Source organism: Nyctereutes procyonoides, unplaced genomic scaffold (assembly GCF_905146905.1).
Source record: "Nyctereutes procyonoides isolate TBG_1078 unplaced genomic scaffold, NYPRO_anot_genome, whole genome shotgun sequence".
Lineage (NCBI taxonomy): Eukaryota > Metazoa > Chordata > Mammalia > Carnivora > Canidae > Nyctereutes > Nyctereutes procyonoides.
This window is the reverse complement of record NW_026575030.1, coordinates 19,427,069-19,454,488: the sequence shown is the minus strand read 5'-3', so window position 1 is coordinate 19,454,488 and position 27,420 is coordinate 19,427,069. Positions and strand designations below refer to the sequence as shown.

Below are 27,420 nucleotides of genomic sequence, written 5' to 3'. Positions count from 1 at the left end.
TCAAAATATAGATTCCCTGCACCCCGTTTTATCATCTCATTTGTGTTTATTAGCTGGTATTCTTCTGTAAAAGGCAACTTCCCTGTCAACTAGAAAGAAACCTTTGTTCCTCCAAGGGCAGGGTAAAGTTTATATATCTGGGGACAACTGTAAGAATGAATTGAGGAAAAAATAAAATTATTAATTTTGTTGGTAGTGATAACAGTACTATGGTTGTTTACACAGGAGAACGTTTTGACTATTCTTACTCATAGGAAATATATACTGAAGTTTTCATAGTTTAAGTGCTTGATGCCTGCAAATGATTTTCAGTTTCCCAAAAATACACATACACAGAAAAAGCAACTATGACAAAATGTTAGTAATTGTTGACTATCATTGGAGGTATGTTGTACTATTCCCTTGACTTTACTGGAGTTGGAAGATTTTTAGGATGAAGTTAGAAAAAAATATAATAATATCAGTCTATTACTTAATTACAATAGGGAAAAGACATAATTCTCAATTCATTTGAAAAATATTTATTGAACAGCTATTTTGTGCAAGTACTACATATATATTAGTAACTATGATAGTCTCTAACCGCAAGAACAGTCTAGTAGAGGCACCAAAATAACACAAAACAGTTTAGAATTCACAGCATTTAATTACAATAATGATGAATATTATCAAGCAGAGGCAGAAAGTGCTATAATAGAAGCTTTGACAAACTGAGAGGTAAAGAACAGCTTCTATCAGGAAGTGACCTCGCAGTCATCCTTAATTTCTCTTGTAGTGATCTCCATCTTACTCTCAACCCCATTTCCAACGTGTCCCAAATCCTTATGTTCTACATTTAAAATATCCATAATTCAGCCACTTAGCACCTCCATTATTACCACTCTGGTTCCCGCCTACATACATCCTTAACTGGATCACTGAAACAGACTTCTAACAGGTCACCTGCTTCTACTCTTACCATAAGCTATTTTCAACAAAACAGCCGGATTGGTTAAATAATGTCATTCTTCCACTCCAAAATCCTGCAGGTTTACATATCTGTCCCTGCCTTACCCTTTGACCTTACTTTCCATCACTTTTACCCTTACTCACTACGCTCTAGCCATACTGGGCATCTTGCTGTTTCTCATACATTCCAGCCTTACGCCTTACCGTCTTTGCACTGGTTATTCCCCCAAATAGCTGTTATCAACTTCCAACTCTCTATACAAATATCACATTCTCAATCAGCCCTTCATGAATACCCTATTAAAAACTGCAAAGTACACTGCAATGTACTTTGTAAAATTGCAAATGACTCTGACATTCTTGATACCCTCACTCTGCTGCCCTTTTTTTTTCCCTCCCGTATTACTTATCACCTTCTAACATACTAGATAATTTACTGTTTATTACTTGCATTGCCGCTAGAATGTTAAGCTCCATGAGGACAGAGATCTTTGCTTTTATTCAAGCGACCTCGTCCAAAACATGATACGTAATAGGGGCTCAATATTTGTTGAAGAACTGACATTTAAAATAAAATGCTAAAAATGAGTAGGAGTTGGAAAGAGAAAACTTCCTATGCAAAGTAATTATTATTACGTGGGGACCCTTAGCTAAGAGGAACCAGGGACCAAAGAATGAAAAAGTTCTAAAAGATGAGTGGGAAAAGAGTCAGTGGTCAAATAATTTAAGATTTCTCAGTCTCATTAGGGATCTCCCAGTTCATTCTGAGAGGAATGGAAAGCCAAAGACGGGTGATGACAGGACTTGCATTTTATAAAAATCTTGGAGGCAAAGTGGTCGTAAATTCAAAAGGGGCAAGTATGAATGCAAATGGGCCAATTAAAGGGACCATTACAATAATCCAGGCAAAAAAATGAGGATGGTTTAGACTAAAAGTGCCAAAATGGAGATGCAATGAAATTCTGATTCATGTGAAATTGTGCATATTGCATATGGATTACGTATGTAAACGTGAAAAGCAACATAAAAAGTTTTTAACAAATAATAAAGTAGGATAACTTTATGACTTTGGAACTGAAAAACATTTCAGTAGGCACAAAAAGTATTAACCAGAAATTGAACTATATTAGATTTAAGAAATATTGAAAAGATATTAGGAAAAGCATGTCTCAGAGTAGTAGAAAATGTATATTATATATATATATATCCAACAAAAGAAGCATATGCAGATAAATGAATAAGATGAAAGATAATCCAAAAAAAAAAGACAAGAAACTTAGACATCTCACAAAAGATAACAAAAATGAACAAGAAACATGAATAGGTATTAACTATTAATCTTGTTAATGATAGGGAAAATGCAAATACAACAATATGAAGTACTACTACACACCTACTGAAATGATTAAAATTATTAATAAAAAGACTGACAATAACAACTGTTGGTAAATTTGTGAAGCAACTGAAACCTGCATGTACTGGTGGTAATTATAAAAAACAGGCACAACCATTTTGAAAAACTGCTGTCATTTCCAAAACTAAACATATGCATATCGTTTTCACAACCAGGTATATGAACAACAGAAATACATACACAGGTGCACCAAAAATACACATACAGTTCTGCTAGAACACTTTGAAAAAGTAAATTTGTTCCAATGCAATTAATGTGTTAGGGAACAATACCAGCATGACACAAATTTCACATTTGCTTAGATTCAATCTTGTCCATGAAAAACACTAGGTAAGAACAGAAAACTGCACCCAGATGAAATGAACCACATAGACATACACAAAATACACATATTTCATACTTTAGCTTATTGAATGTTAGGATTCATGTTCATCCACACCTGTTGTGCTAATGACTGTACATCCAATGTCAGATAAATCCCTAGATCAGCACTGTACAATTCACGAGCTACAGTCCTAACACACACTTCCATAGCAAACAAGAGTTGTTTTCAAGGTAAAATGCCATATTTATTGTAGTATTTACATACTCCTTAACCGTTTAACTTGTATGAAACTATGCTGCCATTTTTATTAAGGTTTTACCTTTTTTTATATGTCACTCACCAAGTTTTGAGCTTTGAATCTCTAACTTCCTTTTTTACATAAGCCCTATAGTTTTTAATTGCACCATTTTACATTGTAATAACTGATTTTTAAGAACATGAATGTTTTGCTATGGCAGAACTGACTGCAAAAGAATGTTCAAGGCAGCACTAACCCCAAACTGAAAACAACACAAATAGCCATCAATAGAACGGATAAATATACCACAATATATCATACAAGGGAATATTATATAGCAGAGAGAATGAAAAAACTTCCACTTGTGGATGAAATTCCCAAATACAAGAAAAAAGACGCTAGATATAAGAGAGTACATACTGCACCAATCTGTTAAAATATAGTTTTAGGAGAGGCAAACTCATCTATGGTGTTAGAAACTAAGATGGCCCTTTGAGGAAGAAGATATAGGTAATGACTAAGAAAGGTACAAGGAAGATTTTTGGGGTACAGGAATATTTCTTTTTAAAAATGAAATATAACGTACATTCCAAAAAATTCACCAAATTTTAAAATGTACAATTCACTGGTTTTTAGTATACTCAAGTGTTGTGCAACCATCATCACTATCTAATTCTGGAAACCATTAGCAGTCATTCCATTTTCTTTTTCTTGACCTGGTATATTCACAATGCTGAAACACCCGGCTTGGAGACAGCAGGGATAACTGAAAATCTATTACTGAAAGCAAAGTGTGTATTCTTCCAAATGTACCTAACTTAATATTTTTTCTTTTTACAATCATACTATACCTCCTAATATGCCACCATTTAATAACATATAGAGGATATATAAGCCATATTTTTATGCCTACTACTTATATTGCATTAAGTGGCTGTACCATAATGTTTATCCAACTTCTTTTTTTTTTCCAACTTTTTTTTAATTAATCTTTTAAAAATAATCTCTATGACCAATGTGGAGCTATCCAGTTTCCTACCATTTCTTACTGATAATCACTTAGATTGTTTCCCCATTGATTTTTGTTAATATCACAAATAATACTGAAATAAACAAGCATATAAATATGGATATATATTAATAATTTATGTGACTGCTTCTGTAACATATGCTATATTAAAGGATATGAATATATACTGTTGTCTTTCAGAAAGGCTGCACCACTGTACCTCCTACCAACAGTAAAAGAGTTTGTTTCATCACATTTAATTAACCTTTGACAATCAAATTAGTTAAAAGTATTCCCATTGTCAATGTGATACGCCTGCTTTTAAAGTAAGGTTGAACATCTCTTCAAAGACTTATTTGGTCCACTGGCCGCATTTCTTTTTCTCTAAACTGCCTATTCACATCCTTTAGTCACTTTTCTATTGAATGTTGATGTTTTTCTTATTTATCTGTAAAGAGGTTTCTTGAATTGAGGTTGGAAATTAGTCCTTTTTCATAAATGTAACAAATTTCCCCCCAGTATATTTCTCAATTGTTTAATGTATCTTTTCATACAGAAGTTCTATAATCAAACTTAAACAATCAAACTTTGTGATGTCCACAAATAAATTCCACAAAGTCGGTATTCTTTTTTTTTCCTTTTCATTTTATTAAGTGGAGTCCAACACAGGGCTTGAACTCTAGACTGTGAGATCAAGACCTGAGCTGAGATCAAGAGTCAGATGCTTAACTGAGTTACTCAGGTGCCCCCAAACTCAGCATCCAGTTTTCTTCTAATTTTTCAGGATTTTGTCGTCATGCTCAGAAAAGATTTTCCTATCCAAAATTCATTACAAGGGTTACTTTTATGGTTTCACTTTTTTTTTTTTCTTTAAACCTTTGACTCTTTGGTTGGCCTGCAAAGTATTCTCAAAAACAGAAGTGCCAGGCAGCCCGGGTGACTCAGTGGTTTAGCGCCGCCTTCAGCCCAGGGCCTGATCCTGGAGACCCGGGATGGGGCTCCCTGCATGAAGCCTGCTTCTTCTCCCTCTGCCTGTCTCTGCCCGCCACCTTCTGTCTCTCTCATGAATATATAAAGTCTTTAAAAAAAAAAAAAAAACAGAAGTGCCATAGACTGAATGTTTGTTTCCCCCAAATTCACATGTTGAAATGCTAAAACTCTAATGTGATGGCATTAGAAGGTGGGGCTTTTGGGAGGGGGTTAGGCCATGAGGGGAGGCTTTATGAATGGGATTGTGCCCTTATAAAAGAGATGCCAGTGAGCTCCCTCACCCCTTCCTCAATGTGAGGACACTGAGAAAAGAGCCAACAATGAACCAGGACATGGGCTTTCACTAGTCAGTCAATCTACCAGTGACTTGATCTTGGACTGCCCAGTTTCCACGACTATGAGAAATAAATTTGTGTTGCTTGTAAACTACCCAATCTGTGATATTCTGTTACAGCAACTCAGAAACCAAATAAAACAGGATACTGCATCCTTTTCTGTTGGAATTTCTCATTAAATCCGGCAATTTCTCCTACTCTCACATCTTGCTTCCTTTCAAATATGCTTCCTTTCAAATACTCTTCCTTACCATTTCTAAAATTCACTCTTATTTTAGGATAGATCTGTTTCCATAAACATGACACGTGCTCATTATTTTTAAAAAGTAACAGAGAAGGGACCCCTGGGTGGCTCAGCAGTTGAGCTCAGGGCGTGATCCTGGGGTCCCAAGATCCAGTCCTGCACTGGGCTCCCTGCGTGGAGCCTGCTTCTGCCTTTGCCTCTATCTCTGCTTCTCTCTCTATGTCTCTTAGGAATTAATAAATAAAATCTTTTTAAAAATTAAAAAATAAAAAGTAACAAAAAAGTTTAAAAAAAGAAAAAATCCCCATCACCCAGAAACAACCATTAATATAAAGCAAACATTATTCCAAACATCTCAACTAGGTATATGTTCAAAGTAGAAGACAGAAATACGAAACACAAAAAAGTTCTAAGAAAATGAGATATCATGTCACTATAAAAATAAATGGCATGAATTTTCATTTTACTACATCAAAAGAAATAGAAGAAATAAAGTTATAAGGGCACAAATTAACTGACAAATGAGGATCTGGCAAGTTAGATCAGTTACCAACTATAACAACAACAAAATGGACAAGAAAGAAAGTGAACAAATGCTTTATAAGACAAAGATTTTCACTTTAAGAGAGTAAGGGAAGCATGCCCTGGAAATTGCTCAATCTCAAATACTTTTTGCAAAAAAAACCCTCCTTATGACACTCCTACACGAACATAAAGAGAGACAGTAAGACTGCGTTGCATGCAACTTTGTCATAAAACATTACCTTACTACCTATATTTATTTTTAAAGGAGGGGGGGCATAGGGAGAGGGAAGGAGAATCCTAAGCAGGCTCCACACCTTGTGTGGAGCCCAACTAGGGGCTGGATTTCACAACCCTGAGATCATGACCTGAACCAAAATCAAGAGCTGGCCACTCAAGCAACTGAACCACCAGGCGCCTCCATTATCTTACTTTATTATCCAAGAATTAGTGGACAAGTGCAATAATAACCTAAATTTTAAATTTTGTATAAGACAAAATATTTTCATGATTTTCCTATTTTTCAAGTTACAGTGAAATAAAAACTTCCTCTGCATTTGTTTTAATTTGGGTCAATGGATTCTCCTCAACTACAAAACAAGTAAGGTGAATTAAATGATCTAAGTCTCTTTTTAGTCCTAAATACCATGCCTCTAAGAGTCTAAAGGGATCAAACCAAAGGTCACTTAGCCAAATTTTCTGTCCAAATTAAGCATAGATGGGGAGTAGGGGATTATACTTTCCTTCTCTTAGAGGACTTGCAAAAAAAAGTAGAAATGAAATCTCTAAACATTCCAGGTTTGTTTTTTTTCTAAATCCTTATGTCTATCCTCCATCAGTTTCAAAACTACTTACATTTTTCAGATTAGTATCAGGGTTTTGTGTCTTCTCTGCAAACCTACTTTCTCTTTAACTGAACTCAGATTTGATACACACATATCTTCCCCTTTTTAAGAAAATCTAGCATTTGATGAACACATCTCCCTGTTCCTAAGTCCATCCATGAATGGGTATAAATTTCAAATACACTGGAGCATTTTCATTGTGCCAAGCCCTAAGCAACATTTATAACCTATTTCCTTCTCATCCATTTTCCTAACTAGTAAAATCTGTCATTTGTAATCTGAAAATTCTTATTCCCCTATTCTCCTGTTAATATGTCCATAATACACTTTTTTAGGAGATGGAGAAACCAGCACCACACAGAGCATTTCTAGGTACCAGCACCTCATTTTATAAAAGTTGAAATTTTCCAATACTTCTTTTTCTTAAGATTTTATTTTTAAGTAATCTCTATACCCAACATGGGGCTCCAACTCACAACCCTGAGATCAAGGGTTGTACACTCCACTGACTGAGCCAGCTGGGCACACCTGAAATTTTCCAATACTACTCTTGATGGAATTCAACACATTGTTGCTCTTTCTGACTGAAATCTATTACGGAAATTAACTTCCAACTTGCAGAACTATCCACTTACTTAACCTTAATGACCATTTACTTTTACTTTTTACTGAGCCAGATATTATCTAAACCTATAAAAACAGGCAAATCAACTATAAGAACTCTATGCTTTATACTCATAGTTGAACATAATAAATCAGACTAGAAAAAAAATCAGAAAGTAATTAAATAAGAAACTCAATTCTCTTAAAAGTTAACATGTTTCCTCAAATGCAAAATTTTTAACCTAAGACAACAAATGTGAAATTAAATTGTGTATTACTGATTAACATTTAAAAAATCTATTTGGAATCGATCATCAGTGCAAATGATATATCAACAAAAGGGAATGGAACTGAAATGATCCCAGAGAGTGACAGAAAAGTAATTTAAAAAATAAAGACACAAAGACAATACAACCCTAGACTCTCTCTCTAATCAAAGAAAAATATATAAGTGCAGACCAGGATTAGTAAAAAGAACTGTGAACTGGGTATTAAGAGATGAGAAATTCAAGGGTAGACTTGCCCAAACTAGCTAAATAGGCTAGGTCAAATAATTAATTTTCTTCTGGATCTCGATTTCCTGATCCTTAAAATGAGAAAGAGGGATTAGATGTAGTCCCTGCTCTGAAATTTTACAATCCTACGTGATGTAATATGAAAAAGAAAACTTACAGTCTACTTCATTACCAAAGGGCTGTCTGGTTGCTGCCCACCACTACTTTCCCCTGATTTATTATTCACCAAACAGAGGCTGATTCAATATTCCAGGCAATTCTCTAGTACAAACTAGAAGGGACTAGAATCAAATTCAGACAGACAACCAAAATTCAAATGACTAATGTTTCTCAGAATCCTCATTACAAAATGCTTCGTATCTAACTCTAATACTTTTACCTAACTCCACCAGCAACAGTATGTCACAACAACAAAAGATTATTATTAAAATAGTTTTTAAAACTTAAATAGTTTTGACTACAGAAAAATGCAGAAACTGATGTTAACCTTAAGATTTACTGATCAAAAAATGAACTATTGGGACTTGATCAAGATAAGAAGCTTTTGCACAGCAAAGGATACAGTCAACAAAACTAAAAGGCCACCTACAGAATGGAAGATATTTGCAAATGACGTATCAGATAAAGGGCTAGTTTCCAAGATCAATAAAGAACTTATTAAACTCAACACCAAAGAAAAAAACAATCCAATCATGAAAGGGGCAAAAGACATGAAGAGAAATCTCAGAGGAAGACATAGACATGGCCAACATGCACATGAGAAAATGCTCTGCATCACTTGCCATCAGGGAAATACAAGTCAAAACCACAATGAGATACCACCTCACACCAGTGAGAATGGGGAAAATTAACAAGGCAGGAAACCACAAATGTTGGAGAGGATGCGGAGAAAAGGGAACCCTCTTACACTGTTGGTGGGAATGTGAACTGGTGCAGCCACTCTGGAAAACTTTGTGGAGGTTCCTCAAAGAGTTAAAAAAAGACCTGCCCTACGACCCAGCAATTGCACTGCTGGGGATTTACCCCAAAGATTCAGATGCAATGAAACGCCAAGACACTTGCACCCCGATGTTTATAGCAGCAATGTCCACAATAGTCAAACTGTGGAAGGAGCCTCGGTGTCCATCGAAAGATGAATGGATAAAGAAGATGTGGTTTATGTATACAATGGAATATTACTCAGCCATTAGAAATGACAAATACCCACCTTTTGCTTCAACGTGGATGGAACTGGAGGATATTATGCTGAGTGAAGTAATTCAATCGGAGAAGGACAAACATTGTATGCTCTCATTCATTCTCAACTCTTTGAGGACAAACATTGTATGTTCTCATTCATTTGGGGAATATAAATAATAGTGAAAGGGAGTATAAGGGAAGGGAGAAGAAATGTATGGGAAATATCAGAAAGGGAGACAAAACATAAAGACTCCTAACTCTGGGAAACGAACTAGGGGTGGTGGAAGGGGAGGAGGGCGGGGGGTGGGGGTGAATGGGTGATGGGCACTGAGGGGGGCACTTGATGGGATGACCATTGGGTGTTATTCTGTATGTTGGTAAATTGAACACCAATAAAAAATAAATTTATTATAAAAAAAATTTACTGATCAATCTTTAGTGAGTTTTAATACTGCAATCTTTGAGCCAAATACAGAGAATCTTTGGGGTAAATGTAGTAACTAATCTGCCCAGGACTACATTCTATTTCTAAAAAACAAACAAACAAAAACACCAGAGCAAAACCATCTTTTCAAAATACGATTTCACTGAGGTGTCTCACACAAAGTATTTTTAGGAGTCTAAAGCAAGTACTTCAGATCTCGAATCATTCACATGTTAGGAAAGGCACACCAGGGATTCTGAGCTTTTCGCTTCAAAATTATTTGTAATCCCATATTTCCACATAATACCCATTTTAATAAAATGAAAAAACGTAGCCACTCCAATAAATTGATTATTGAAAAATTTTAGCCTCAGGAAAACTTTTTCATCTTACCTCTACACTAGGGCTAAGGCTACTTGGCAGTGTTTCTGAAGTCACAGTAGTGCTTGGAAGGCTGGAAATTTCCCAAGTATTCACAGGCTGTATTGGTTCAGACTGCTTTGAACGATCTATACATTTTGGATTATCCAGTAAGGTCACTTCATAAAATTCTTGAATATCTAGAGGTAAAGAAAGGAGGAAAAAAAAAATCAGAAGTATTTAGATTTTCTAATTAAACTACTCATTGCTAAAACAGTAAAACTCAAAAGCAAAATTTTAGTCTAGATTAGTAAAATAAGCCTAATCTTATAATGCATTTGATCAGTGAATGTCTTCTCATTTTAGTATGTCATAATCATACCAGAACTTGCAGAGCATAGTATAAAAGTCATATGCTTTTTACACTTCAAAGTCAGTGCTGAGTTCAATTCTCTATCCCATCACAAATTAGTTACCTGTTTAAGCAAGTTACTTAACCTCTGATAACTTGCCTCTTACCATGTGGATTGTTCAAGGACTGAGCATAATACATATAAAGTGCACAATGGCACATAATAGGCTCCAACAGACGGTAGCTAGTATCATTAATATGAATTTTGAAGACATGAGTCATTACTGGTATTTTATCTTTATACCACCAATATCTCAATATAAACCCATAGTGTAGTTTTATTTACTTTTACTTTTATTATTTGTTAAAGATTTTATTTATTTATTCATGAAACACACAGAGAAAGAGGCAGAGACACAGGCAGAGAGAGAGAGAAGCAGGCTCCTCGTCCACCTGATGCGGGACTTGATCCCCAGACACCAGGACAAATGCCTCAAGCTGAAGGCAGATGCTCAAACGCTGAGCCATCCAGGTGTCCCACCCCTCATGTAGTTTCAACTATCCTTTTAACCAAAGTAAAGCAAACAAAAAAGTTAAATACTAAATTAAAGACTGTACATTATATTTGAAACAATTGATTAAACATGACAAAACTCTAAAAAAACCCATAAATTTACTTAAAGTAGCACAAGATGTTACTTTGCTGTCAGTTGGAATTATACAAACTTAGTATATTAATACTAATTGATTCTTCATGCCATTCAGAAGCTCTGAATGGTAGTTATATAATGTTTAAGTTCATCACTATTTTTTTTTCACTATTAGTTCTTTACTCACATAGCAGTGTATTTTGAGTTGATTTTTCAAAAGGGAAAAATTATTTTAACAGCAAAGGTGGGGCATTATCCTGTACAGCATCATGCACAGATGCAAACATTCAGATAAAATACCTTTACTTTATTTCTATGATGAAAAGATCACTATCTCCTTTAAAAAAACAATGTCAGAAGACAATAGAAACAAAGTAATTCCCTTTTAATAACCAGAACTGTAGAACTTTCTGAGTTTATAAAAACTAGGAAGATAGTATCAACCTACTTTACAAGGTGTTAAGAATATTACTAGAGAAAACTGCATGTGAAATGATTTTGTAAACCATGAGTAACTAATTAAAACTGTTCACATAACCATCATGAAAAAATAAACTCAAAATTCAGAGCATCAGAGCAAAGTGTTTTTACCAAAAATTGTTTAACCTGAACCTCAATCGAGCCTTCAGAACCAACTTCTAGTTATAAGAAATACAGAGGCTAGAGAAACAAGTTAAAATGACACCAAAAAATAAGGAAAAAAAAAAGATCCAGAAGGGGGACATTCCACAAGACACATGGCCAGTTTTTTTGTTTTGTTTTGTTTTGTTTATTCATTCATGAGAGACACAGAGAGAGAGGCAGAGACACAGGCAGAGGAGGAGCAGACTCCATGCAGGGAGCCCGACGTGGGACTCGACGTGGGACTCGATCCCGAAACCCCAGGATCCCGCCCTGAGCCAAAGGCAGATAGATGCTCAACTGCTGAGCCCCCAGGTGTCCCTGGCCAGTTTCCTTAGAAAGTCAATGTCATGAAAGGGAAGAAACATTGTTTGAAAGAATTTTTTTTTTTTTTTGGTATAAAGGAAACAAAAAAAGACACAGCAATCAAAAAAGACATAGCAATCAACTGCAATATCTGAGACTTGACTAGTGAGTAGGGGTAGGGGATATAAAAGATTGTGATAGGGATGGATGCCTGGGTGGTCTAGCGGTTAAGCATCTACCTTTGGCTCAGGGTGTCATCCCGGAGTCCTGGGATTGAGTCCCACATCGGGCTTCCCCGCAGGGAGCCTGCTTCTCCCTCTGCCTATGTCTCTGCCTCTCTCTCTCTCTGTGTCTCTTATGAATAAATAAATAAAATCTTAAAAAAAAAAAGATTGTGATAATTAGGGAAATTTAAATACGGACTATTCCGTATCCGGACTACTAGAGATTTTTTTGTAGAAGATATACATGTGTAAGTAGGTATACATTTCAGTAGAACATATATTTCTAAATATATAAGAAACACATATTTTATAGATCTATAGAGAGGAGAGTTATCTCCTACAAAAAAAATGAAAATGTCCCCCAAGTGCACTAAATGTTGTGCAACTAAGTATTAATTGGATGATTACCAATCTCAAAATAAATAGCCCACATCACTATGTAAAAACTTTATTAGATTTTCTATTACTGTAAGTCAAGTTTGAAATCTTAACTTTCTGTGACCTTTTATTCTACACTTAACAGAAATACTGCTATATTAACCTTCAAAAACATCACTAACGAATATCTAGATCTTTTCTACAATGATGAAAACATTCTATAGCTGCACTCTCCAATATGGTAGCCACTAGCTACATATGGCTATTCAGCCCTTAAAATATGACTAGTGTGAATGAAGAACACGTTTTATAATTTTATGTTTACTTTAAATAGCCACCTACAGCTAGTAGTTATCATACAGTACAACAAAGATATAGACTAGTATAATTTGGAGTAACATTTTACTATCTAGAAAGATCAAGGAACAAAGCGTTCCCTATGTGAATTTTCCAAAAGTTCACTCACATCCTGCTACTGTCAACTGAAATGATTCCTCTATTAAAAAGTCCTTTCTAATTTGCTATATCTGAGCTCTTATGTACTGAAGAATCAAATATTCATATAATTTTAACTGTATCAAGCTTAAGACAAAATAAGCTGAGTAAACACCCATTAGAGTGGCTATTATCAACAAAAGAAAGTAACAAATAGGGACGCCTGGGTGGCTCAGCGGTTGGGCGCCTGCCTTTGGCTCAAATCATCATCCCAGCATCCGGGATCAAGTCCCCACATTGGGCTCCCTGCGAGGAGCCTGCTTCTCCCTCTGCCTGTGTCTCTGCCTCTCTCTCTCTCCCTCAGTCTGTGTCTCTCATGAATAAATATATGAATCTTTAAAAAAAAGAAAAAGAAAGAAACAAATACTCATGAGGATGTAGAGAAATCAAACCCTGTCCATTTCTGTTAGGAACAGAAAATGATGCAGCATTGAGGAAAACAGTAGAGTGGTATCTCAAAATGTTGAAACATAGAATCACCATTTGATCCAGCATTAGATCCTGGGTATACACCCAAAAGAAGTGAAAGCAGGGACTCGAACAGATATTTATACATCAATGATCACAGCAGTATTATTCCCAGTATCCAAAAGGTGAATACAATTCAAATGTTCATCTACAGATGAACAGTTAAAAAACAGAATGTGGTATATACAAAGGACATAGTATTATTCGACTTTTTTAAAGATTTTATTTATTTATTCCTGAGAGACACACAGAGAGAGAGAGAGAGAGAGAGAGAGAGAGGCAGAGACACAGTCAGAGGGAGAAGCAGGCTCCATGCAGGGAGCCCAATGTGGGACTCGATCCCAGAACCCTGGGGTCACACCCTGGGCCGAAGGCAGGCACTAAACTGCTGAGCCACCCAGGGATCCCCTTATTCATCTTTTAAAAGGAATAAAATTCTGATACATTTTATAAAACGGATGGATGAATTTTGAAGACACTACACTAACTGGCATAAATCAGACACAAAAAAACAAATACTGTGTGATTCTACCGTTATATAAAGTACCTAGAATAGTCCAATTCATAGAGACAGAAAAGTTGTTACTGCGGTAAGGAAGGAATGGGGTAAGGAGGGACTGGGGTAAGGTGGGAATGGAGAGTTATTGTTTAATGGGTACAGAGTTTCAGTTTGGGATGATGAAAAGGTTCAGAAGATAGACTGAGTGGTGAAGGTCACAAAATAATGTGAATGTACTTTAATGCCCCTAAACTGTACACTTAAAAAATGGTAAATTTTGTTACATATATTTATCACAACAAAAAGTAAGCTGAATCGAAGAATCTAGGGGAGCTTAAGTGAGTAAAGTGCATGGAGAATTTAGTCTGTAGGAATTGTAATACCTACTTTAGCTATTTAGTTATCTTTGTTTCTTACTGAGATCAAGATAACTGACATTGCCAGACTGTTACTGGATCACTATCTATCCCCAACTTAAAAAGAGACTTCTTATCAAACGTGGCTAACTAAAAACATATGCAAAAGGACTGAAATAGTTAACACATGTAGTATAGTGTGGTATTGCTCCTGATATGACAATCTGTCACAGTTATTTATCGCCTTCCTTTAAAATATATACACACACACCCTTAATTTTGACCTATATCTCATCTTGACTAACATCCCATATATTTTTTTCATTTGTCAACCACACTTCATCTTTAGGATATCTCAAGACTATAAAGATGAGCAACATAATAACACTTCTTCAGAAATGATTTCTCCATCACAATTTATTCAGTTACTTCAGTACAGATTTTTCAAAGGTGCACCTAATCAAAAAGGGTACTCTGGAAAAAAGTGGACACAGACTGAGCTTTTCTTAGGAGTCCAAAGCACTTATATTTTATATTTCCCATGCTATCAGCAGTCACTATTCTTTATAATCTACATTTTATATGTCAGAAGATAATTGTATCACCGATCATAACTAAAAAGATTTAGCAAAAAAAGTTAGATTATTACTAGGACAAGAAAAATATTTCTACAATAACATTTTAAGATTCAAAACCTTACTTTCTACTTCTTCTTTAGATTTTTCTAAACTGGGGAGTATAATATTGAGTTCCATTAAGCTAACTAGCCTAAAGTAAAACAGATGTTACCACTACAAACAGAAGTCAAATATAAGACAAAAACAAATTCTAGTATAATCCCAATCTCTCCTGAAAACCTGTTTAACATGCTGAAGTCTGAAATTCCAAATTATTCCCAAAAGACCAACCTCATGAAAATAAAGAATTAAACCAATGAGTCTACTCTGAACACTTAAGACATTCAAATCAATGAATACTAACAAAGTGAATACTCTTTTTGGAAAAGGAATAAAAGAAATGAGAGTTGAGATATAACAATAATGTCTGAGAGAAGAATACTGAGAAAACAATATATTAACACTAAAAAACCAAAGAACGCCATTTAAAAACACTTAAAGGTAAATTTCTGGGACGCCTGGGTGGCTCAGCAGTTGAGCGCCTGCCTTGGGTTCAAGACGTGATCCCAGAGTTCCAGGATTGAGCCCCACATCAGGCTCCTGTATGGAGCCTGCTTCTCCTCCTCCCTCTGCCTGTGTCTCTGCCTCTGTCTCTGTGTCTCTCATGAATAAAAATCTTGAGAAAAAAAAAATTTCTATAAAACTTGATGGCTGTATTTTAAGGTGCTACAGAACCTTACACACATTTATTTTAAATTTCTATTACTACACATGTATTAAAATTTTTGAAAATTAATCAGTTCTTTGATAACACAATGAAAAATTCTTTTTCAATTATGGTTTATATAAGTTATTTATACGTTTCTATGCCAATTATATCCAATATCAATAAGGGCTACTCAAAATTATACCAAAATAGATTAAAAATGTAATCACAGCAAAATAATACTTCAAAAGTCCCATCTCTCAATACTATTTTATCAGAAATTGCTAAATTTACTATTACATGTAAAATGACAGTCCTTCAACAAACCTATGCAAACATTTCACTTGAGTTGACTCTAATCTTAAGTCTTTAATATAAAAATGTACAGAAAATGGGAGAATATAGAAGTAGTCAAAATGACTGCCATTTAACAGACAAGACTAATTCCACTCATCTAAAAGTCTATATAGCTGACCCAGATATATACCAGACATATAATTGACTGATTATATTTTTATTTACTACTCTAAAAACACTTACTTCCTTTTTAAAATAATGACACTAAAATAACGCACTAAAGCAAGCATGAGAAAATGGAGAAATAATAAGACATGCATCAGAGTAAACTACCCTTTAGTTGATTCACAATTGAAAATGTTAATTTTGTTTAGCCTACTGGATCAATCTTAACAGTCTATACCTATTTGCCATTTATAGTCTGGGAAGTGCTTCCTCTGTTTTGAACTAAACCGGGTCCCCAAAAAAACAGTTCCTGAACAAAGATGTAAAGTATAAAAGCTACAACACTTATGATATATAAAATTAGAAATATAGAAACAATGGAATAATAGAAATTTTCTATAGAGTTGAAAATTCTAAACTAAATTTGAACACACAAAACTAATCCAATGGAATAGAGAATCATTCCTATTACCAAAAAATATATATATTTTGGGGAAATCACTTACGGTCACTTTTTCAGAACTCTCCAAATTTAAATAAAACTTTAAGTAAAACATGTTCATTTATCTTTGTTACTTTCTTAAAGAATTCAAAGTTAGTAAACACTACGAGTAAGGCAAGTACAGAATTCCAGAAATACCCTCAGAGGAGATTGAGGAAAAAATTTTCTAGCTTTTAATTACTTTTATCATCCTAAACAGTAAAACAGAAACATTTCTGACCATTTTCTCAAACAAAAAAATATAAGGATCAGAGTAAGAAGTCTAAATAGTTAAGAATCTGTAATAATTTAACACAGTATAGACATCTCTAATCTATGAGAAAATATCTTATTTCATGGAAAAAATATCAAGACCTTAACAGACACCTCAGCAAAGACATTATTCACATGGCAAACAAGCATATGAATGATGCTGTACTTATGTCACCAGAGAAATGCACATCAGAGCATCAATGGGATCCACACCAGCACTGAGCTGGCAGAGGCACCTCCACCACCACCACCACCACTAACCATGACATTCTTAAAAAGGCAGAACTAACAGAGACAGTAAAAAGATCAGTGACTGCCAGGGCTAGGCATGGGAAAGAGGTGAAAAAGCACAATACGCAGAATTCTTGGGGCTGTGCAACTATGCTGTTTGACACGAATGGCGGGTACATTTCATTATAAATCTGCCTAAACCTACAGAAGGTACAAGAGTGAACACTGAGGTGAAGTACGGATTTTGGGGGATAATGATGTGCCCATGTTAAGTCTGTTAATTATAACAAGTGTACTATTCTGGTAGGGGATGTTGATAATGGGGACAGGAGGTAAATGGGCAATCTCTGTACCTTCCTCTCAATTTTGCTGTGAACTCTAAAACTGCTCTAAAAAATAAAGTCTTTAAAAAATACAAGAAAATATGAGCTACCATGCCATGAAAAGATATGAAGAAAACTTAAATGTATTTTGCTAAGGCAAAGAAACCAGTCTGCAAGGGCTACATACTTATGATTCTAACTGTATGACATTCTGGAAATGGTAAAACTACGGAGACAGTGAACAGATCAGTGGTTGCTAGTGGCTCAAGGGGAGGGAAGAAGGGATGAACAGGTGGAGCACAAGAGATGTTCAGGGCAGTGACATTATTCTGAATGATACTGTAATAGGGATAACATCAGAGCAACAAATATGTATGTCAAGTTTACCAATGTGTAACAAAACAAGTGAACCCTAATGTAAACTATGAAATATAGTTAATAACAATATATTTATTCTGGCTTACCAACTGTAACACCAACACACGATGCTAACAAGAGAGGAAACGGAAAAGGGGTAAAGGAACTGTACTTTCCACTCAATTTTTCTGTAAACCTAGTACTAAAAAAATAGTAATAATTAAAACCTAATAATTTTTCAAAATGTGTAAGGGGTATATAAGAAATAACATCCATATTTTAAAAAACAAGCAACTTATATTTTAAAAAACAAGCAATATCACTTTATTTCATGACAACTGCCAAATGTATTAAAGATTTAAATGTTGAAAAGAGATGCCATGAAAGAACTTAAATATAGGTAAATGTTCTTATTATCCTGGGGGTAAGGAAGCTTTTCTAAGCATAATGCCAAAAGCAGAAAGCACAAAAAGTATTGATAAACCTAACCCCTGAGCCAGCCCGGGTGGCTCAGGGGTTTAGCGCCACCTTCAGTCCAGGGCCTGATGCTGAAGACCTGGGATCGAGTCCCACACATCCGGTTCCCTGCATGGAGCCTGCTTCTCCCTCTGCCTGGGTCTCTGCCTCCCTCTCTTTCTCTCTGTCTCTCTCTCTCTGTCTCTCTTTCTGTGTGTCTCTTGTGAATAAATAAAATCTTTAAAAAAAATAACCTATTATTTTTTTAAAAAACCAAAGTTTAAAAACAAGTAACAAGAGAAGCTATTTGCAACTTGGCAGACAGAATTAATACCCCTAATGTAGACATTATAGCTCTATGATTTTTATAACTCAAAAAAGAAAAGGGAAAAAAAGGTGGTGAAAATAGAAAACTGAAAATTCTTACACCATTGGGTTGTGTAATCAAATATATAATAAAACATCAAAATTAATAAAATATATTCCATATAACACAATAGAAAATATTAAAAAGAATGACACCTATTTTGTTTAAGGCACAGTAATCATTATTCCACATACTGCCTAAAAAATTAAATGGAATATAATCTTTCTGAGGGTAACTTAACAAATTACACCAAAAGCCTTTTTAAAACGAAAAATCCCAGGGTGCCTGGGTGGCTCAGTCAGTTAAGCATCTGCCTTCAGCTCAGGTCATGATCCAGGGACCCTGGGATAAACCCTGCATTAGGATCCCAGCATTAGGCTCCCTGCTCAGAGTCTGCTTCTCCCTCTCCCTCAGCTCCTCCCCACTGCTTATGCACTTGCTCTGTCTCAAATAAATAAAAATATTTAAATAAAAAATAAAATAAAATGCAAATCCCTCAAGCAATTAATTTCCAGGAATTTATCCAAAGGATATAACAATGTAGAACAAAGAGGCATATACAAATGCAACGTTGTTTAAAATTCAGAAAAAGTATATACCTAAGTACTCCTAGGAAATCATTAATAAAACTACAATACACCTATACAGTGTAAATACAGTCATTTAAGATGGTGCAAATCTGATATGGAAAGATATCCAATGATAAATTTTGAGACATGAATAGTTAATATGTATATGCACACTACGTACATTTAAGCAAATTTAAATTCAGCACCTCCTTTTACCAAAAAGGGCAATTCTGGCCTATCAGTCAACCCAATGGGTCAACGTCACACATTAAAACTGAGAAGAGAGAAGACTGTTCCCCTAGGTAGTCTCCATTTTCATGTGCCTGTAATAACGTGAGCATCTCTATACTCCACTGCACTGAGTCTGATTCTAGAATTATGTGCATGATTCAACTTACTCAAGTCTCTAAAGTCAGACTGATCTTGAGCCCAGGTTTTTCTCCTGTGTGCAAGAAAAGCTGATGAATTCCTGACCCTGTAAATAACTCCAGGGATCTAGACTACTATGAAATCTTTGTAGACCACTAAAGTTGTCTCAGATTACAGATAAACCTAAGAATCATAAATAACCTCAAGCCAATATGGACCTGAACACCTGGGCTCTGGGCTCTGACCTATAATCAAACCATATCTAGTCTACTTTACTTACAAATTTTCAAATGTAAATACAGAAAATGAGAATACACAATCAAATATATTAAGTTTTCACATTTTTCTCACCTAATCAGGGATTAAAATTAGGCAGAGTTTTTCTCCCATTTATACAAAAATAATCACCAAAAATGAACTTTTGGGACTTCATCAAGATAAAAAGCTTCTGCAGAGCAAAACAGTCAACAAAACTAAAAGAACAACCCAGGGAATGAGAGAAGATATTTGCAAATGATACATCAAATAAAGGGCTAGTATCCAAGATCTGTAAAGAGCTTATCAAACTCAACACCTAAGAAAAACCATTCAGTCATGAAATGGACAGAAGAGATTTCTACAAAGAAGATTTATACAAGGCCAAAAAGCACATGAAATAATGCTCTGCATCACTTGCCATCAGGGAAATACAAATCAAAACCACAATGAGATACCACCTCACACCAGTGAGAATGGTGAAAATTAACAAGACGGGAAACAACAAATGTTAGAGAGGATGTGGAGAAAGGGGAACCTGCTTGCACTCTTGGGGGGAATGCAAGCTGGTGCAGCCACCCTAGAAAACAGCATGGAAGTTCCTCAAGAAGTTAAAAATAGAGCTACCCTATGACCCAGCAATTGCACTGCTGGGGATTTACCTCAAAGATACAGATGCAGTGAAACGCCGGGACACCTGCACCCCAATGTTCACACCAGCAATGTCTACAATAGCCCAACTGTGGAAGGAGCTACGATGTCCTTCGACAGATGAATGGATAAAGATAATGTGATATATATATGATGGAATATTACTCAGTATCAGAGAGGACGAATACCTAGGTTTTACTTCAAAGGTGGATGGAACTGGAGGGTATTATGCTGAGTGAAATATGTCAATTGGTGAAAGACAATTATCATATGGTTTCATTCATATGTGAAATATTAAGAAAGAGTGAAAGGGACCATAAGGGAAGGAGGGGAAACTGAGTGGGTAAAAATAAAGAGGAAGACAAACCATGAGAGACTCTGAACTCTGGGAAACAAAGGGTTGTAGAAGGGGAGGTAGATGGGGGGAAGGGATAACGGAGTGACGGGCATTAAGGAGGGCACAAGAGGAGATGAGCACTGGGTGTTATAGTATATGTTGGCAAACTTAATTTAAATAAAATTTTTTAAATTTGGGGGAATAAATTTCAAAGAAATGTATATAGTTTATGGATTTTTTAAAATATAACTTTAAATATTCAGCTGTAAAGAAACTACTTATCAGCTGAAACTCAAAATTAGTAAAATCTTTCCTGCTTTCAATAATTTTTACTTTATTTTATTTATTTATTTATTTTTGCTTTCAATAATTTTTAAATCTTCAAGCCATCCTTTAAGGTTACTAACAAACATCAGAGCTAGGACAATGATTGTCATGTTTCATTGAACTGAGGATATCAATTCCAGGATGCACCATTATTTCATGTGCCACTAAGAATGTAAAATCATTCCCAACATACATCAGTCGTAAAATGTATCCCAAATTCAAAGGCATTAAAATATTTAAAAATTGTTATCTCAGAACAGATGTGATGCAGTATGTACATGCTTATTCCTCTGAATAATCCCCAGGTACAGAAACCTCATCTATATACACATATCAACTACGGAGGAAAGGAGAAAATAAATCAACATTTCTATAACACCAAAACCCCAGTGCCCCACACAAACTTCTTTTAAATGCATGAAAACAGTCAATACAAACTACTAGCTCAAAGAATCAATAAATAATTATGCAGACAACAAATCCAAAGAAGTAACTACAACAATTCACTACAGCCTAAGGAAATGATTTCTGAATTCTGGCAGCCAAGAACCTAAGCACCAAATGACTTTTAAACAACTAAGGTGGTCAAGAACCACGTTTCCTTAAATCCAATAGTCCACAGGTACCAGCTCAGAAAACAGAGAGCCACCTACTAAAGGAAAAAACAGTTAATCCAGGATTTCTCAGCACATACTATGAACATGAGACTCTAGGCTAGCTCAGGGGAATGTACAGGTTTAAAGTACACTACTATGCTGTTTCAAGAACATTGGTACAGGTACAAAGCAAAAAGAAAATCTTACTGACCTAAAAATTTTCACCAACGCAAAAAAAGTAATAAAGGTTAATAAATTAACCCAATTTCAATAAACACAAAAGAATGCACTTATTAATTCAGCAAACAATTAATTTAATTACAGTATGGAAACAAAAATCTCTACTAAATTTACCCATTTCAAAATTCCTAAAATCTTTTACTTTTCTTAGACCAAAATTTGGTATTGCCTCCTATAAAACATTAAAACATAAGTAAATCCAAATATCAAGGTATATTCACAATCAATGAAGTTACACAGGACTAAGGAGATTGACAAATATAAACTTACTAGAGGACTAATTCTATTAGGATTCAATTGTATATAAGAACAGATAAACATTCAAAACAGGCAAGGCAGGATATATTTTAAAAAGCCCTTCAAACATACCTTCCAAATCTATCTCCAATCTACAAAGTAAGTCTAAGAAGTGTAGATTCTGTTTAGCTACTTTACTGACCATTTAATTTTCTTAAGTCGCAGACTTCACATAGAGGACTACATCCATCTATGTCTATAGGTAAACGAGGACATACAAGTCATACTATTTTTTTCCTAATCAGTGACTCTTAAATAAAACATTCCCAGGTTTAACATTGATTTAGAAAACCAAATAACTAAAAATGTTTCCCTTCCCTTTTTGCTGTTTATTTTTTTACGAGGAATCTAATTTGATCATCCATTTGTACCTCAAACATCAGGGCTTAGAAATTCAATTGTAAAAAAAAAAAGGCCATCAATTTAAACAAAAAAGACAGAATGTCGATAATTTTTTAAGATGGGTCACAGTTATATTGTTAATTATACATAAGGCAGTTAGTTATATTGTTCTCTCTACTCTTAGGTTTTTCAAAGTCGATAATATTAGATTTAAAAATTATTCGGGTGTACTGGTCTTCCTTAAACTTTCTTTAATTTTAGGGGATCCCTGGGTGGCGCAGCAGTTTGGCGCCTGCCTTTGGCTCAGGGCGCGATCCTGGAGACCTGGGATCGAATCCCATATCGGGCTCCCGGTGCATGGAGCCTGCTTCTCCCTCTGCCTGTGTCTCTGCCTCTCTCTCTCTCTCTCTCTCTCTCTGTGACTATCATAAATAATAAATAAATTAAAAAAAAAAAAACTTTCTTTAATTTTAAAACAAATTTAGCAGAGTATCAATTTAGCATTAAGTTTTTTGACAGAGTACACTAACTTGAAGGTAGTCCACAAACACATCAAAAGTTGCTTTATCAATAGATATTAGGTCACATCGACTTGGAAGTTACTAAGGAAATAAATGTAATATAATGAAGTACATGTCCTATTTACATAGTCAACAATTAATTAAAAAAAATTTCATTCTCAGAATTGACAGGGATAAATTTTCTACTTCAGTGGTTTACACACTTTTCTAGGTACCTAGAGGAGAGGCCAGAGATAAAACAAATCAACTTGTTTCATAAATTGGGAACTGTGTACAAAATATAAGATTTTGTTTTAAAAAAGAATCTAGCTACTTTAAAATCAGAGTGGAGGGGCTAAAAACCATTGTTCTATTGCATTCACATTCTATAGCTAATATAGTGACTTAGAAAAGGTTAAAAAACTTGTGTAACATCATTCAATTAACAGCAGTAAAAGGAATGGAATTTAGGACTCTTGACTATTTGCCCAGGTCTACTTTAAAACAATGGACCACCTTAAATTTAAGTTAGTTATGAATGATATTGTTTTAATTTTCCTGTCTACAAAATAATATTAGACAGAATCATCTCTATGATAATTTCCCAGGCCTAAAATTCTAACTCCTGGGCAGCCCAGGTGGCTCAGCGGTTTCAGCCCAGGTATGTGATCCTGGAGACCCAGGATGGAGTCCCACATCCGGCTCCCTACTGGGAGCCCGCTTCTCCCTCTGCCTGTGTCTCTGCCTCTCTCTCTCTCTCTGTGTCTCTCATGAATAAATAAAATCTTTAAATAAATAAAATAAAATAAAATAAAATTCTAACTCCTCGAATGCCAAGTTTCAACAGAAGTCTATATTAAGGAGATGTATATCCTCAAACTTAGCAGAACTCTTCAAACATTTTCAGGAACTCCAGAGAAATAGAGGTCAAATATAGAAACAACCTAATAGTTATTCAGTCTTTATTTTTTTTGGATCCTGAAACATTTTTGCAACTTCTCCATCTTCTAGTAATTAATGCTCGGGATATAAAGCACGGTCACCAAAGACCACTGAAATAATCACACTAAATGGCTTTTTTGGTTATTGGGTATTTTTGGAAAGGATATTGGCCTATCAAACATACAACTCCCTGGATGTTCAAGTTACGGAGTGCCTTACAGAGAACCAAATACGTCACTCTGTTAAGTTTTAAAATAAATGAATTCAGAGGAGCATTAAGCCTAGCTGACGTATAATGGTCACAAATAAAGTTTTAATTCCCACCTATTAAAGCCTGAAAGAGGTTGCTCTGAAAAATGTTAATGACTCGTTCTATGGAACTTCTGAGCTGTCTGTCTTCAGTTTGGCTTAGTTTTGAACGATATTCTTCCAAAAGGTGCAGTGCTCTCTGGGTGTCTGGGAAGGAAACAAGAGTTTGATTAAAATTACACATATACAGTTATTACACACTACTTATGCAGCAAATTATCCTACAAGACATCTCAACACCTCCCCAAATTCTTTAGGTCAATCAACGCTGCTACATTCACACACACACATATATTCCTTAGAATAATCAAAACATTTCTAACCGTATGTCACAGAAAAAGGAGGAAGATAAACAGTTGGTGATAAATGTGTAGTAGTCTAAAACAACACAAGGCTGTTTGATCAAAGTATCAGTTAACACAGCTTCAGCCGATCCGACATGCAAAAGCAGATTACCTACAATTTGTCATTATAATCCGAATCTTGGGGGATCCCTGGGTGGCTCGGCAGTTTATCACCTGCCTTTGGTCCAGGGCATGACCCCGGGGTCCTGAATAGAGTCCCACATCAGCTCCCAGCATGGAGCCTGCTTCTCCCTCTGCCTGTGCCTCTGCCTCTCTTTCTCTATGTCTATCATGAATAAATAAAATCTTTAAAAATAATAATAATAATCCGAATCTTAACTGTTTGAAAACACCAGTTCTTATAGCCAGGTTCCTACGACTGCTCACAAAAGAGTGCCTAGTAAAGATCATAAAGTTAAAATATCAAAACACCAATTAAAGAGTCTTCACGAAGACCTTTCAGAGGAGTGAACATGAACCTGCCTCTCGAGAGCCACTACGGACCGCGATGCCAGAAAAGAAAAGTTTGAAAACGACACTGACAGGTGTCCGTCCCCTCCAGGATAGGCGGCTTCGGTCTCCTAAGAAGGGCGATGACGCTGTCTTATCAGAGTCCAACATTTTTATTTTATTTTTTTTAAAGATAGATTTATTTATTTATGATAGATAGATGATAGAGAGAGAGAGGGGCAGAGACACAGGAGGAGGGAGAAGCAGGTTCCATGCAGGGAGCTGATGCGGTACTCAGTCCCAGACCCCGGGGTCACGCCCTGGCCCAAAGGCAGGTGCTAAACCGCTGAGCCTCCCAGGGATCCCCTAATCCAACATCTTTAAAACACAAATCAGAACACAGACACAACACTCACTCACTCACTCACCCGCACGAGAAGAGGGGTCCCGAAATAAATTCTCACCTTGCTTCCGGACCGGCATGTTTTTTGGTTTTTTTTCCCCTCCAGTATCGGAAAGAGGGTACACACCTTTAAAAAAAATAAATTAAAAAAAAAAAAACAGTAAGGGAACAACCGAAGCAAAACGACAAGAGGATCGTGGTGCTAAGTTGCATTCCTCCCCTGAACTCTCAAAATCGGGGAAAACTAAAACTCCCAGCCGTACCTGAAGAAGGGGCCACACCCGCTGCCCAAGTTTTCCCAAGTGAAACAGCAGGGTGGGGGGGGGGGGTCCCAGGAAGCTGCCCCCCGAGGGTGGGCCCCCCCGCACGGGGACCTGCAGCTCCGGCTCCCAGGGGCGCTCGGTGCCCGGGCGCGGGCCCGGACGACGCGTGCAGGCGCCCCACCTGCTCCGGGGCGCAGCGGCGCGAGGCTGGAGGCTGCGGGGACACGGGCCCGCGGGCCCCACACCTGCGGCGCCAAGTTCCCGCGAGCGGCGTGCGCTCGGGACGGGCTCGGGGGCCGCCCGCCCGGCCCCGCCCGGGGCTCGAGGAGCCGAGCACGCGGGGGGTGAGCGAGCCGGGGGAGGAGGAAGAGGAGGAGGAGCCGCCTTCGCCGCCCCCGCCGCCGCCCCACCCCCGGAGCGTCGCCTCCCTCCCTCCCTCCCTCCGCGCCCCTCGCCGCTCGGCCCCCAAACTTTCCGCCAAGATGGCGGCCCCGGAGCTGGCCGGCCGCGCCCCACGTGACCGCGCTCCCAGCCAATGGGAAGTGAGGAGGCGGCGGGCGCCCACCCCGGGCTCCGAGCGCCGCTGCCTTTGGGGCGGCAGGGGGAGGCGGCGCGGAGGGGCCGGGGCCCGGCGCACGGCCCCGCCGGCCTCCCCGCGGACGGGCGGCCCCGGCGCGGCCCCGCGGCCCGACGGCTGGGCGCGCGCTCCACAGGTGGCCCGAGGCGGCCCCCGGAGCCCGCCCTCACCTCGCCGCAGCCCGCGGCTCCGAGCGCGACGCGACCTCACCTACAGCAGGTCCGGGACACACATGCCGACACACCTCGTAACGCCCCTACACGCGTGCTGCCTCCGCCTCCGCGCGCGGCGAGGTCCCGGCGCCCCCGGGGAGCGGATCCCCGGCCCCGAGGAGCGGTCTCGCGGAGGAGTAGACCGCGCCGCCCACGTCAGGGGCGCGGGGGGCGGGGCCTGGCGGGGAAGGGGCGGGGCCTGGCCCGGGGAGGGGAGGGGCCTGCCCGCCGCGGGGGCGGAGCCTGGCCTGTGAAGGGGCGGGGCCTGGGCGGGGGCGCGCTCTCCTCCACTTCGTACTGATGCTTTAAACTATGGGGCATCGCTGGGGGCGCGATCCTGGAGCCCCGGGATCCAGTCCCGCATCGGGCTCCCTGCATGGAGCCTGCTTCTCCCTCTGTGTGTCTCTGCCTCCCTCTCTCTCCATCTGTGTCTATCATGAATAAATAAATAAATAAAATCTTTTTAAAAAAATAAATTATTCGCCCGTCAGTACAAGTCTTTTGGGGGGGAGGGGTTGAAAAAAGAAGGGCTCGTAAACTAGAAAGTCTAAGCGTGAATGCATTGAAGGGAGGGAAGAAAACCCTGGTTCCCTCTTTCGCTCGCTCGTTCATCCACACGTCCGTGTCTGCGCTCCTCGCCCAGTCACCCGTCTCAGGTTGTCACCCGAGCTCGTGACGGCCCCTTTAAGAGCTCACCTGTAGCTACCTCCACCGAAACCGAGCCACCTCCTCCCGCGCGCGCGGCGGGGTGGGGTGTAGACCGCAGGTGCCAGCGGGGACTTCTGGCTGGTCCAGACCCCGGCTCCGGCTCTGAGCCGCCCGGGTTGTAGGAAGAGAAATTTTGCGAAAAGCTCTCAAAGTTCA

At 37.7% G+C, this 27,420-nt stretch overlaps 1 protein-coding gene across 10 annotated transcripts in view; it reads right to left on the bottom strand.

Moving 5' to 3' along the window:
- The window catches only part of DLG1 (discs large MAGUK scaffold protein 1), a 223,395-nt gene extending 196,677 nt beyond the window's left edge, over positions 1–26,718 (bottom strand). For 6 of the 10 annotated variants that reach the window (XM_055315866.1, XM_055315872.1, XM_055315873.1 and 3 more), the window contains exons 1-4: positions 26,555–26,718; positions 25,566–25,631; positions 24,323–24,454; positions 9,985–10,151 (exon numbers count right to left, since the gene is read on the bottom strand). In XM_055315866.1, coding sequence (XP_055171841.1) covers positions 9,985–10,151; positions 24,323–24,454; positions 25,566–25,584 — 318 coding nt within the window. In that variant the 5' untranslated portion in view covers positions 25,585–25,631; positions 26,555–26,718. Of the gene's footprint in view, positions 1–9,984; positions 10,152–24,322; positions 24,455–25,565; positions 25,632–25,767; positions 25,868–25,948; positions 26,124–26,514 lie in introns of those variants that run through there. The other 4 variants (XM_055315868.1, XM_055315869.1, XM_055315870.1 and 1 more) reach the window with 4 other exon arrangements.
- Between the last annotated feature and the right edge of the window lie 702 nt (positions 26,719–27,420).